The 14,754-nt window shown below is 41.6% G+C and overlaps 1 protein-coding gene across 2 annotated transcripts in view; it reads right to left on the bottom strand.

The window, feature by feature from the left end:
• The window catches only part of ALKBH3 (alkB, alkylation repair homolog 3 (E. coli)), a 41,324-nt gene extending 33,351 nt beyond the window's left edge, over nt 1-7,973 (bottom strand). The window contains exons 1-5 of one of the 2 annotated variants that reach the window (XM_011963267.1): nt 7,600-7,973; nt 6,053-6,201; nt 5,597-5,700; nt 4,762-4,796; nt 2,131-2,178 (exon numbers count right to left, since the gene is read on the bottom strand). In XM_011963267.1, the coding sequence (XP_011818657.1) occupies nt 2,131-2,178; nt 4,762-4,796; nt 5,597-5,700; nt 6,053-6,131 (266 nt within the window). In that variant the 5' untranslated portion in view covers nt 6,132-6,201; nt 7,600-7,973. Of the gene's footprint in view, nt 1-2,130; nt 2,179-4,761; nt 4,797-5,596; nt 5,701-6,052; nt 6,202-7,330 lie in introns of both variants that reach the window. The other variant, XM_011963268.1, reaches the window with a different exon arrangement.
• Between the last annotated feature and the right edge of the window lie 6,781 nt (nt 7,974-14,754).

Genomic DNA, 14,754 nt, shown 5'->3' with positions numbered 1-14,754 from the left:
GTGAGCCAAGATCACACCACTGCACTCCAACCTGGGCTACAAGAGCAAAACTCCGTCTCAAAAAAAAAAAAAAAAGAATAACTAATAAAATGCCTGGCCCTGTTTTATTTAAACAATTGGTAGTCTTCTGAGACTACACTAATTCCAGGGAAAGCTAGAGCTCATTATGACTGTATCAAAATAAACATAGCTAATGAGGGTTCTTTCTCCCACTGAATATGTGTTTATTTCAACAATGCCAACTCAGCTCAAAATAATTTTGGATATCTTTCTTAAGACATCTTCTGAAAGCCCACGGAAGATTCTCTTAAACTGTCTTGGTAGCAAATCTTCACTCTTTGAAGGTGCATCTGATTTTCTGAAAGAGCCAAAGCTTACCTGAAGCCATACCTAGTTAACAGTAAGATATGACCAAAATGACAAAACTGGTTTGAGTGACTTGCTTTAAAAGAAAAGTTCCAAAAAGGGTTATAACCATGGCAGAGCCATTGTTTCAGCAGAAGCTCTTAAGAAATTCATTTAGACGTGTAAGTTCTAATATATTTGTTTTAAATGTCTCATTATTTTTTAGTGACAATTAGTACACTCAAGCATTAAGGTGATTTTAATGTTTCAATGTTTTTAAAACAATGACTAATGCCTAATATACCCTAAATAGTATATGTTTAACTACTGAAATCTACTCTAGGCCAGGTATGGTGGCTCACGCCTGTAATCCCAACACTTTGGGAGGCCAAGGTAGGCAGATCACTTAAGCCCAGGAGTTCAAGGCCAGCCTGGGCAATATGATGAAACCCCATCACTACCAAAAAAAAAAAAAAATACAAAAATTAGCCAGGTGCGGTGGCACACACCTGTAGTCCCAGCTACTCAGATGCTGAAGTGGGAGGGTGGCTTGAGCCCAGGAGGCAGAGGTTGTAGGGAGCTGAGATCGTGCCACTGCACCCCAGACTGGGCGACAGAGCCAGACCCTGTCTCAAAAACAAAAAGACAACAAAAAAAGAAATTTACCCTAGTGTAGCAATATGTAATATTATATTCAATAATATATAATATGTAATATACATGAAATACAATAATAATATAATGTAGCACTCACAGCACAGAAGTCCAGGCTAGACCAACTCTAATATCAAGTTACTATGTGGCACTAGGAAAAAATATTCAGGCCGGGCACGGTGGCTCACACCTGTAATCCCAGCACATTGGGAGGCTGAGGCAGGTGGATTAACTGAGGTCAGGAGTTGAGACCAGCCTGACCAACATGGTGAAATCCCATCTCTACTAAAAATACAAAAAAATTAGCTGGGCTTGGTGGCACATGCCTGTAATCCCAGCTACTTGGGAGGCTGAGGCAGGAGAATCTCTTGAACCTAGGAGGCGGAGGTTGCAGTGAGCCAAGACAGCACCATTGCACTCCAGCCTGGGCTAACAAGAGCAAAACTCCGTCTTGAAAAGAAAAAAGAAAAAATATTCAATCTTCCTAGGTCTCATTTCCTCATCTAAAAAACTGGGGAAGTAATAGCTATGATATCTGACAGAAAGGTTTGGAACTATATCTGAAAATGTTTTGATGCTAGAAATATTATATAAAAAGGAGATACTATCAAATTTTTGCTCCCCAAGAATTTAAGGGGCAGAAGTTACCTATTTGAAACAAGGGAGTAGACTTTTTTAAACTTTAAGTTTGGGGTACATGTGCAGGTTTGTTATATAGGTATGCTTGTGTCATAGGGGTTTGTTGTACAGATTATTTCATCATGCAGGTGTTAAGCCTAGTGCCCATTAGTTATTTTTCCTGTTCCTCTCCCTCGTCCCACCCTCCACCCTCCGACAAGCCCCAGTGTCTATTGTTCCCCTCTATGTGTCCCTGTGTTCTCAACATTTGGCTCCCACTTACAAGTGAGAACATGCAGTATTTGGTTTTCTGTTCCCACATTAGTTTACTGAGGATAAAGGTCTCTAGCTCCATCCATGTTCCCGCAAAGGACATGCTTTCATTCCTTTTAATGGCTGCATAGTATTCCATAATGTATATGTACCACACTTCCTTTATCTAGGGGAGTAGACTATTTTAAGAGACTATAACTCAGTGATAATTACAGTCACTTCTTGTGAGGATTCGCTTACCTAGATACACCTGTGGGTGACAGGCTGATTTCATACACACCCTCTCTGCTAAAGAAACAAAGGAAATAGACTTGTTAGTTTGAAGCAAAACAATATGCTCTACCCAGTGAAGAGTTATCCTTCCTAACTGCCAAAGTCCTGGCTCACCAAAGTCATTTAATTATGAGAGATGTATAATCCCTACCTTCTTCTACCACTGAGATAAAGGGCAAGATCATGGTATATCATTAACGACACTGGGAATGGAACTGTGACAGGATCAGGCCACGGAGACAAAAACTGGGATAAAACCAATTCTGATTCTACCTCTTTTATTCTGCCCATAATTGAGGCAGATATGGTCCAGGAATCTACTGCCCAAAGAGGGGTCAAATAGAGCACTGCTCTGGAGAATGTGGAATAGGGGATACATTTAACAGGCAGCAAGCACATCTCAGGGCTCTGGGCTTCTGTTGCTTTCAAAAATATACATCTGATGAGGTTCCTCTTCTGATTAAAATCCTTCAATGGCACCCCAAAACTGCATTCAAGGTCCTCATAATGCAGCTCTATCTTCTGACAGCTCCAATAAACTCATCATCCTCTAGCAGCAATCAACTGCTTGGAATCTCCTGAATACACCACTATGTTTCTAACTCCATGTTTTTCAACATGCTGGAATGCCACCCCGTCACCCGGCATCCCCAAACCAATCCACCTTCAGTTATGGTCTCGTGGAAAACTCTAATTCACCTTTCAAAAATCCTAGCTTCAGCATCACCTCCTTTAAACCTTTCCTGACCTTTAATCTAGGCAAATAATATTAACCTCTCATCCTCTGTGTTACCACTAGACCTTAGATACAGTCTATTTTTTCATGATGTACAAGATTACAATTTATCTGATTAAATGTCTATTTCATTTACTAGACAGTGGGGTCCTGAGGTGCAAAGAATAGGTAGGTTATTGTTTCCCAGTGTCTGCACATAGCAGATGGGCAATAAAGGTTTACTGAATTTAATCAAATGTGAAAATGTATAAAGCTGTTGCAAAACTGCCAGGTGGTAAGGCCCATAATGAGAAAAGTGACACAGACTGGATAGGTATATCAAGACAATTGTGTCAGATCCTTCTCAGAGAGAGACACGTTATAGAGAATAATGCGAAGGGGCACTTTTCACATCACTTTCTGTCACGGGAGTTAGTGGTTCATGATCTGAGCTAGGCTTTTAAGTAGACATATGAGTGCCTTTCAGTCAAAATGTAGGCATAGCTGTCACACATATTTACTACATTTTCTCCATGCATTGTCTATAAAGTTTCCCTGAGTATACAGAGAACAAAGGGTTTCAATATGATATATTTTTGGCCCACATTCAGAAATGGCTCACGGAAGACATTTCCGGCTTTTTTTTTTTTAACCTAGCAAACTTTAGATAACCAGAATTAACAGATTCCAGGACCAAGTAGGAATGAGTTCTGTCCTTTTTCTCTGACAATTGCCAGTTTTGGGGGGGCTGAATGTCGCATCTGTAGCTTACAACATGTTTCATGGTTTTGTTTATTCTCCTTATCACCAATGAAGGCACTAACACACTTGTTTTTTAAAAACAACCAAAGGCCTGGCATGGTAGCTCATCCCTGCAATATCAGCACTTTGGGAGGCTGAGGTGGGAGGATCATTTGAGCCCAGGAATTCGAGACCAGCCCAGGCAACATAGGGAGATCCCATCTCTACAAAAAATTGTTTTAAAAATGAGCAAGGCATGGTGGTGTGCGCCTGTGATCCCACCTCAGCTACTCGGGAGGCTGAGGTGGGAGGATCACTTGAGCCTAGAAGATGGAGGCTACAGTGAGTTTTGATTATGCCACTACACTCCAGTCTGAGTAACAGAGTGACAGCCTGTTCCAAAAAACTAAAAAATAATAAACAACCAAAGACTATTAGAACTAGCCTGCGACTTTTTCTAATATATACAAGCCAATCTGCAAGCAGTCAAACAGCATAACAAACAGATTGATCATGGGCAAGAATATATATCTAAATGCTAATTTGCTAAGACAAAAGAATAGTTTCTACTGACAATTTATCTACATCAGATGAAAATTGACAAGCATAAAAAAAGGAGTCAAAGCATCTCTCACCAACTTTGGACAAGAACATTTAGACACAGATCAATATAAGAAGAATGTTTACTATCATTTAAACTGTTCTGGAATAATTACATGGTTTTAATAAATGGACTGTAAGCTCATCTACAGCACTAGCAGCTTTCACAGCATTGCTAGTAAAATGGCAATTAATGGCTTCTCAAAGAACCATGCTTCAATGACTCAGGAAAAATCCCTCTCTGTCTTTGCCTGAGAGGTTTAGCTTACTGTCTACAGCTATCGGTGAAACAGGGCCAGGAAATCTACACGAGTCAAAGTTTAACATATGGCTATCTTTGTTGCATTTTCCATACCATCAGCAAATTCAGAAAGTCTTCTCAAAAGATCAAGTTTAAAGACATTTGAGATGGGAATATCCCAGACTAAAATTAAGACACTTATTGGGCCATTCTCTTCCAGACAGAAAAAACAGTAAGGAAAGATTCCAGTCTCTTCATTTCACTGTGGGCAACAACTACAGGAAGACAGCAAATTACTTACTCAATCACTCGTGGCTCGGGAGCTCTACGTACTACCTGCAAGGAAATAGGCGGATCTTACTTCTGGAATGTTCTTAATCCTCACAGATACTGACTTACCATATCTTCCCATTTCTGGTCAAAATAAAGTTAAAAACTATCTCTTTTCTATTCCAACTTCTCACTAACCCACCAGAGATCCTTGTCTCTGCTCTTCTTATAACTACTTCACATTTGCTAGTAGACAGTAAAAGAAGATACAATTATTAATAGAATTAATAAATTTTCCTAGCAGCCAGCAGCTCTGGAAAATCTTGACAATAATCTTTTTTAAAATAGAAAATATGATACAAAATAAGGAGTTTCAATAATTATTTATAAAGTTGTTACTATGGCAAGATACCCAACTTTTTAACTTTTCCACTTTATTAAAAACTAAATCTTCACTGTTTCCCACATTTTTCCTCATGGGAAAAAAGGGCTAAAAATCAGGTATTTTGCTATAATAACTGAAATTTTAATCTAATTCCAAAGACGTTGAAGTGCAACAGCACTGAAGACAGCACAGTTTTAGAACTGCTGGAGCTCAAATAACAAATGCAAGCAGGCTCTCATTATGGTGTAACCTCCTTGCCAAAAATACGGGAATAATATGTGACCATTAACTAGAAGCAGACTACGAAGAATCCCCAGACATAGAAAGGAACTGAAATACTTTGCATTTCATTATTATTATAGTTCTTCTGCTCTGCTATTAGTGAATTTATTCAGTCATTATTTATTTGAGTGTCCACTGTGTGAATATCACTTTTTAAAGCAAATTTTTGTCACTATTGAAGAAAAAACCAAGAATTTACCTGCTGAGGTTCTTTGAACACAAATTCTCTGTCAGAGAGATGATGCTCTTTGTTCTTCCAGGTCTGGCCAGGCTTCTGGTGGAGATGGCTCTTAGCAGTGGTAGCTGAAGCAAGAGAGGGGACAGCTTCAAACCAGGGGAAAGTCTGTTCTCAGCACCTTCTACTGAGCAAGGGCCAACAAAGCCCACTTGGAGATGATCTCTATGACATGTAGAAACTAACTGGTAAAGTCAACAGAAGACACTGAAAGGTTTGAGGGTGTGGACTAAATATGAGGAACACTAAAGACCCACCCTTAGCTCACCATCAACAAAACAGACAACATTTCAGCCACATTTTAAACAATTCCTTGACATCAATTGAAATGGAAGTCCATTATAAACCAAAAGGATATAAAGAAAAGAGAATGAGAGTTGTCCATATCCACACACACACAAAATCCCTACAGATTCTTGCCTGGCTGAGCAATGGCCTGGCTCTTAGCAGGGGCAGCCCAGGCTCCCTGAACTCGAGCTCGCCGTCTTTTTTCCTCCATGTTGACCAAAAAGGCTTCTGCTCCGAGTTTTGGGAAGATTTTGTTTCTGCTTCAAACTACTCCATGGTATCTGTTTATTAAAACAAAACACTGTTTTTAGTTACGGTTGTGAACAATTTCTCCTAAGGCATAATTAATTTCAGGCAGAAGACTCTCAATGGCAAGAGCCTCTATGTAAAATCAGTTTCTGTCATCACAGCATTTCAATCAAGAAGCCTAAGTCATTTGGGGCTGCTGGCTTTAGCATTTACCTTTTGTAATCTTATCATAGTACTTTTGTTTCTTTCACAAGAAAGTGCATTTTAAGAAATTCTAAAATCAGGACCTATCATAAATCACATTCCTCTTAATATTCCCCAAGAGTAGAATATAAGGAAACTGTACTATTCCCATTTTCACCTACATGGACATTGAGAAATAGGCTAAGACTGTTTCCAGGCATATATTCTATTATCACCGGCTGCATCAAACTTCCTTGGAAGTTTGTTCAAAACACCTACAGTCCACCTCCAGAAAATCTGATTTAGGATGGATACAGGTATTTGTCTTTAAAACAAGCAGTGTAAGATTTGACACTATGCAGGTATGTATGTGGACCGCAAAGTTTAGTGATGTACCCAAAGTCACTCAGGAAATCCACAATAGACAGATTAACATTCAACTTTTATTAAATTCCTGTCTCCAGCTAACTGATAAATCCACCTCATAATGGCTAATAATACTAATTTGACAGTTGTACCAGTAAGTTCAGCCTACAGCAAATACAGAAGCACGTACAGCTACCAAAACAACAAGGAAATTCAAGCCACATGTTCCAAATCTGTAAGCTATTTCTTTATGCTTCTACCTAAGAAAGCTTCACACCTCAAGTTCTCAAAGGTAAAAGCTCATTTTATATTAATAGCTTGCTCAGCCTATAGATTTCCAGGTCCCATCTCCCACCTTTTCTGACTCAGTAGAGCTGAGTCAGGTCCAGGGATCTGTGCGTTTAACGAGTTCCCCCAGGTGATAAGCATGTAATTAATTTCATTTAATAGGTGGGGAGACGACAGAGGCTGCCATCTGCCCCGAAGAGTTAATGACAATCAAATACCAATTCTTCAATCCCAGGAGCTCCCGTTTGACATGTTCTCTCAATTGAGGCCCTAAAAGCGTAACACAATTACCTACAGTCTCCGCAGAGGATACAACTTGCTCACCTTCTTGCTCCGTTCACTGGGGAGCCATATGTTATTTGTCAGGGAACAATTGTCGAAAATACAGATTCCAGAGCCCCATCCCAGACCTACTCAATTTGAAGAGTCCCAGAATTTGTTAACTAACGCCACCCTCAACCCAGGAATTCTTAATGCACACAGAGCTTGAGAGCCGGTGCTGTAAAGGACAAGGACTCTGGCGCCAGCCAGAACTCGCTTTGAATCCAGATCTGTCACTTCCCAGCTGCAAGGCCCACAACAAATGACTTCACCTTTCTGAACCCCAGTTTTTCCTCAGTAAACAGGGGAGTCACTTTCCGCACGGCTGAGGTGCAGACTAAGCGAGCTCCGCAGGTGGAAGAGCCTGGTCCTGGCTAAGGGTACTTCCTTTTCCTAATTTAGATCCTTCTCTTCCAGGAGGCCTAGAATCAGGCCCCGGAGGTCACCCAGGAAGAGACTTCAGGGGTGGTCCTCACACCCCCAGCCCCGTGCACCCAGTAGTAAGTGGGAAAGGCGCACTTACGGGCGGAGCCGGGCGCGCCAGTCCAAACCCGCTAGGACTTGGGGGCACCCCTAGCAGCCCGGTACCCACTCCGCAGTCTGTGGTCGGAACCTTAAGAGTGAAGCACCGACTCCAGCAACTCCCAATTACAGGCCGTGGCTTCAGGCACTTCCTCTCGACGTTACGCAGCGCCGCCGCTACTTCCGGTGCACTGTCCTCAGTCCGGGTAGTCCCACATCCCCCCGCGCCTGAAGGGCCTAGTCACCGAAGGTGCTGATGAGGGGAAAGGGGTTGCAGCGAACAGGGATTGACAGTGCGGTGGAGCAGTGTGAAGGGATCGGGGTTTGGCAAAGATGGAAGTGAAGGCGTGTCTCCTACGTGAGTTCCTCGAAACTGGAGATGTTTAAGCATCGGCATCTTTGTGGCAGAAAGAGCGACCGGGACCCTGCGGGGCTAGATAAAGGGAGAGGAGTTTGGGGGACCTGCTTATAATGTGCTAGGCAAAAGGATTTGCATTTTATCCTAAAAGCCACGGAGAGGCTGAGATGAGCCTCCTTTGCGTTCCTATTGCAGCCTGTGCACGCCTCCGAACACAGAATTTACAGCAGGGCATAGGACCACGCCTTAATTCGCCTTGGCTCTCTCCAGTGCTAAGCAAATTTTGCTTGAGTGAATAGACCTACTTTTTGGTCCAAACACCACCATGTACTAGGTGTATAATCTAGGGCAAGTACTCTGCCTCTGTTAAATGGGTATCGCTCTAGTAGGGAGGATTAAGTGAGATAATGCATTTAAAGAATATAGCACAATGCCTGGAACACAACAAAGACTCAAAAAATGAAAAAGAGCTCACCCCGTTTGAGCTCATGAGAAACATCTTTAAAGTGGTCATGTTAAACCATGTACTTTACAGTATGAAAATAGCAAAAGTAGCACTGAATTGACTGTTTTATGCAAGTCATTATCTAAGATCTGCCAGTATAGTCACTGTGGAAATCTTTAAAATAAGCCTGGTACGAGTGTTTACCTGCAGGAAGCTCATTATAGGTACACCTCATTAATGTACCTATATTGTTGCTACTATCAAATCCATTTTCACAGCACTTATTATTATTTGTTATACTTTGTGACACTGAAGGAAAAAATGATTTATCCTAGAGCTGAAAGGAGAGAAAATGCAAAGGCTAGATTACAGTTTTTTTCCCCCATCAACTAATTTGTCAGTGTCTGCTTCTGGCTCAGGAACTTTGGCTGTATCTTCTAAAAGATGTCATTTCTTTCTTTTCAATGATTATAGTTTTGGAACAGGAACAAAGAAGTCTGGATTGAGGAGTTCCTAAAAGTAGTGATTAACACCTCTTCAGCCTCTAAGTAGTGTATTTCTCAAAAATCAATCCATGATTTACTTGCATCTGAAATCACCGCTTTTTTTTTCCAGAATCACCTGCGTTTTTAACAAGTACCCAAGTGATTCTGGTACACAAAATTTTTGAAAAACTCTAGGACTCATGCAGAAAGACAAATTATTCTGGTTTGAATGGGCCTGAGGAGTTTCCCAGGACACAGGACTTTAAGTGCTAAAGCCAGGACAGTCCTGGGCAAACTGAGATGGTTGGTTACCCTAGACAATGCGAGTATTTAGTATTAGATGTTCTTAATGGTCTTGGCATTCTCATTAGGGTCTTGATTTTCTTATTTCTATTTGTAGTATTTGGGTTTTTATCAGGAGTTGGTGGTAGAGACCATGGGAGAAGGAATGAAGGCGAAGTGTGTTGCCAGTTTTCAACCTATTGAGTCTCTATTCCAAATCCACCCTTCACTACCCTGCTTACAATATTGGAAGGTTTCTCTCTTGCCTTTTGGTTCATGGGCAGTAAGCTTCATCAGTCGAGGGTGCTGGAGGAACTTTAGAGGAGGAAGGGCCTCTTTTTTTCTGGTTCCAGTGTGCTCCTCTCAGCTGCCTCTTTTGTGCACAGTGGCCCACAGTATGTGACTACTCCGTGTGGGCTGAATTACAAGGTTAGTTTCTCTTGTGAAAGTTAAGGCATCAATTGGGAAGGAATGGAATCCCAAAATTTGAAATAAGCACTCTGCTTAGACCCAGATAACCGACAGTCTTGAACACCCACATCACTCTGAGCCTTCCTTGGCAGTGGAAGTAGCTTGCCCTCCCAAGTCTGAGGAGACTAGTCATTCTTTGCTTGAAGACACTGTTTTGCCCTTAGTTGGGGCAGATGACTTCAAAAGGGAAGCTCATTCTCTACAAGACCCGCCAGAATTTACTTCCCCTTCTTCTGCCCCATTGCCACTAGACCCTAACTAGGTTCAAACCTCATTAATGTTTCAGGTAGGCTGATACACACTATGATCTAGGATAAAACAGTTTGCACGCTGAAAGAATTATACTAATTACACATACTTTGCTAATGTGTGGAATGTGTGGAAGTAGATTCTAAATGTTTTAAACTAAGGAAGGCAGTATGTATTACTGTATCAGGCCAAATTGTATGGAGGCACTTACTAGAGTGCCTTTACAGACATTGTGTTGACTCATGCAACTGGAAGTGACTTTAACAGGTATTTGGTGGATTTCTTGAAGATTTAACTCAACAGTAGTCTATAGTTAATACTACTGAGATGCCAAGGCATGATGTAGAAGAGGGAACCCAAAGACTGAGAGGGGTAGAAATGTTGGACTGAATTTATCAAATGTGACTTTGACCCACATGCAATAGACACAAACACAAAAACTATATCCTACAACAAGATCCAGAAGATGCTCCTGTTTCTAAGGCATTGAGAAATACTTTAGACAAGGGAGTGCTTGCATCCTTGGAAAGCTCTGTGGTTGCTCTCCTTTGCAGGCCAGGTATGATCATGGAAGATGCCAGCATTGAGTTATGTTCCCTGGTTTTAGTGGAGATGATGAGGCCAAGTGGCAGTACTTAATTGTTAAAGGTAGGGACATCGATCCTATACAGAAGCCAGGACATACCAGTAATCAGAATATGTTAGTCTATAAGGATCTTTGGTAGTAGCCATGGTGTCCCTAGGAATGAAACAGATGGGCAGCCTACTAGAGAACTGTTTGATCTAACGGAAAAGAAATCTATGTCTAGTAGCCAAAAACCTTACCTGAGTGCCACACTGGATAGACATAGTCTCTCACCTAGTTTCCAGACAAGTCATATCACAAACCCAAACCTCTTGATTGACAGGGAAGCCACATCTCTTGGAGGAAGGACCCTGCACCATTGACACAAGTATATACTGTAAATTTTCCTCCAAGCCTTCATCCAAGTGAATGCAGCCATTTGCTCAAATGGTTACACATTGGGGAAAAGTAAGTACTCAGGTATTTTAGGGTTTATTGGGCAATGGCTCTGAACTAATTCCTGGAAACCTAGAACACCTCTATAGCCCACGAATGAAAGTGAGGGCTTATGATGTTCAGGTGATAGATGGAATCTTAGTTCAAGTTTGACTCACAATGGACCCAGTTGTCCACAGATCCATCCAGTGGTTACTTCCCCGGTTCCTGAATGTATACGGATGCTCCCTTGACTTATGATGAGATTATATTCTGATAAACCCATTGTAAGTTGAAAATATCATAGGTCAAAATGCGTTTGCTACACCCAACCTATGGAACATCACAACTTAGCTTAGCTTGCCCTAAACACACTCAGAACACTTACATTAGCCTAAGCTGGGCAAAATAATCTGACACAAAGCCTGTTTTATAATAAAGTGTTGATCGATCATGTAATTTATTGAATACTGTACTAAAGTACAGTTTGTACTAAATGTGTACCACTCTTCCACTATTGTCAAGTCAAAAAATCAATGGAACCATCATAAGTCAGGGACCATCTATAGTTGGATTAGTTATATTTGGCAACTGGCAGAATCCCCAGATTGACTCTCTGACCCACAGAGTGAGGGCCAGTTGGTAGAAAAGGCTACAGGGAGACTCCTGGAACTTCCCCTCCTTACTAAGATAGTAAAGACTAGCAATACCGCATTCCTGGAGGAATTGCAAAGATTAATGCCACAATCAAAGACTTGAAAGAATCAGATGATAATTCTATCACATTCTCGTTCTCATTTAATTTACTGTTGGCCTGTGCGGAAATCAAATGGATCTTGGAGAATGATTGTCGGCTGTTGTAAATTTAATCGGGTAGTTACTCCATGACTCCAATGCAGCTGCTGTCCCACATGTGCTATCTTGACTGAGGCAATTAACATAACCTTTTGCCTTTGGTATGCAGCTCTTGACCTGGCTAATGCTTTTTTCTCCGTATTAATTTACAAGAAACATTCTGCCTTGGCTGGGCGCGGTGGCTCAGGCCTGTAATCCCAGCACTTTGGGAGGCCAAGTTGGGCACATCGCCTGAGGTCAGGAGTTGAAGACCAGCCTGACCAACATAGTGAAGCTCCATCTCTATTAAAAATACAAAAAATTAGCCAGGCATCGTGGTGCACACCTGTAGTCCCAGCTACTCGGGAGGCTGAGGCAGGAGAATTGCTTGAACCAGGCAGGTGGAGGTTGCAGTGAGCCAAGATTGTGCCACTGCACTCCAGCCTGGGCGACAGAGCGAGATCCTGTCTCAAAAAAGGGGTCTTCAAAAAAAAAAAGGGAACACTCTGCCTTCAGTTGGCAGGGCAAACAGTATACTCTCACAGTCTTGCCTCAGAGATACCTCAATTCTTCTGCTGTCATAGTATAGGGCCACCTCTTATCCTGACATCCTACAAAACATCACACTAGTCAACAATAATGATGACATTGTGCCGATTGGATATGGTGAACAGAAGGTAGAAAGTGTTTTAGATGCTTTAGTAAGACATGTGTGAGCTAGGTGTGGTGGCTTATACCTGTAATGTTATGCATGGGCCAATAGGCCCATGAACAGAGTAGTCATGGTGGCAGGGATGGAGGATAGGCATGGGCTCAACAATTTGAACTTCCTTTTCTCAAAGTTGGCCTGGCTAACACTACTGCTGCATACTTACCCTACAAATAGCCAAGACCAATACTGAGCTCTCCATATGTCACCATTCGTCAGGCAACCATCCAGCCACTTGTAGCAGTTTGATTACATTGGACCTTTTCCATCATAGAGAGAGTGGAAATTCATCTTCACTGGGATATACTCATATTCTGGATATGGGTTTATTTATCTTCCTTGTATATACTGCTTTGGCCAGCATACCATCTGTGGACCCACCAAATGTCTTATTCCCCTTCGTGGTATTCCCTGATCAAGGAACTCATTTCACAGTAAAGGAAGTACATCAGTGGGCTTAACTTCTCACCCATTGGAAACAGTTTGGCTAATTGAAAGATGGAATGGCTTACTGAAGACTTAGTTATGGCCCCAATCAGGAGACAACCCCTGAAAGGTTAGAGTTCTGTATTATTGGATGCAGTTTATGATTTGAATCAGAGATCAGACTATGGTGCTCTTTCTCCCTTAACCAGAATACATGACGCTGGGAATGAGGGTGAAAATGAGAGTGACCCCTTTCAGTCATATAATTATTAACCCACTTGCTTCCTGTCCCAGCAACACTGAGCAGTGCTGGTTTGAAGGTCTGCTTCCTCAGGGTTGGGAATGCTTATACAAGGACTATGTCTGGAACCAAAAGTATTTTCGCAGGTGCCTCCTGGTACTTTGTGTCCAGTAAAAAAAACATAAAGAAAACTACAAAAGCAGCAACAACAAAACAACAGAATGATGAATAACTTGGGTTAAGAGTGAAGATTTGTGTTGTACCATCAGGTAAAGAAATCAGTCAACTGAGGTTCTGGCTAAGGGCAAGGGAAATATGGAAGAAGTAGTGGAAAAAGCCACCTGTGATGTTATAACCAATAACAGAAACAAAGACTGAGCTTTGTATGTTTTCTCTTTGCTAATTATATGTATGTGCCTTTGTATATGCAAATCATGTTCTTCTCTCTCCATTATTTTATACGCATGTAGTTGGAGATTACATTTACAATTTAGTTTCTAGGTAGCAGAACATTCAGTAGGATTATGGTTGAATTTGAAGATCATTTAATATGGTCAGTAGTAGATATGGTGACTGTTGGAAGTTCATTTGGGGGGAAACAATGAGAATGCATTCACTTCTATGAAGGATAGCTGTATCTTGTTAGGTGGAAACAGAGATGTTGTGTTGATCCTGCAGAAGTTGAAATGTGTATGGAAGGGTGGTGTATATGGAAACTGAGTAGCTGAAGGAGTGGACTCTGTGAATCATCAATCCTTATTAACTCTCAGCTCCAAACCCACCCTTTATTGCCTGCTTGTTATACTGGAACATTTCTCCCTTGCTAGCTGATTCAGTAGTAAGCTTCATTAGTCAATAGTCCTGAAGAGACCCTGAAGGAGGAAGGGGATCTTTAAAAATTTTTTAAATTAGCCCTTATAAAAGAGGAAAAGGCTCTTTTGTCCTTTTCCCTTTCCCTTGCCCTTTCTTTCTTTTCTTTCCTTCTCTCGCAGAGTCTCGCTCTGTCTTCCAAAGTGTTAGGATTACAGGCATGAGCTCTGTTGCCCAGGCTGCAGTGCAGTGGTGCGATCTCTGTTCACTGCAACCTCCACCTCCCGGGTTCAAGTGACTCTGCCTCAGCCTCCCGCGTAGCTGGAACTACAGGCGTGCACCACCACACCTGGCTAATTTTCGTATCTTTAGTAGAGATGGCGTTCACCATGTTGGCCAGTCTGGTCTCAAACTCCTGACCAGAAGAGGCTCTTTTTCATAGTTCCTGTGTGTTCCTCTGTACTAAGTTGAATAATATCCACCTCTAAATTGATGTCCACTCAAAACCTGTGAACATGACCTTATTCGGAAGTAGGGTCTTTCCAGATGCAATCAAATTAAGATGAGGGCAGAGTGGATTAGGGTAGGTCTGAAT

The sequence above is a fragment of the Colobus angolensis genome, unplaced genomic scaffold (genome assembly GCF_000951035.1).
Source record: "Colobus angolensis palliatus isolate OR3802 unplaced genomic scaffold, Cang.pa_1.0 Scaffold61, whole genome shotgun sequence".
In the NCBI taxonomy this organism is placed as follows: Eukaryota; Metazoa; Chordata; class Mammalia; order Primates; family Cercopithecidae; genus Colobus; species Colobus angolensis.
Note: the sequence above shows the minus strand (reverse complement) of the source record. Positions and strands in the feature narration are given on the sequence as shown.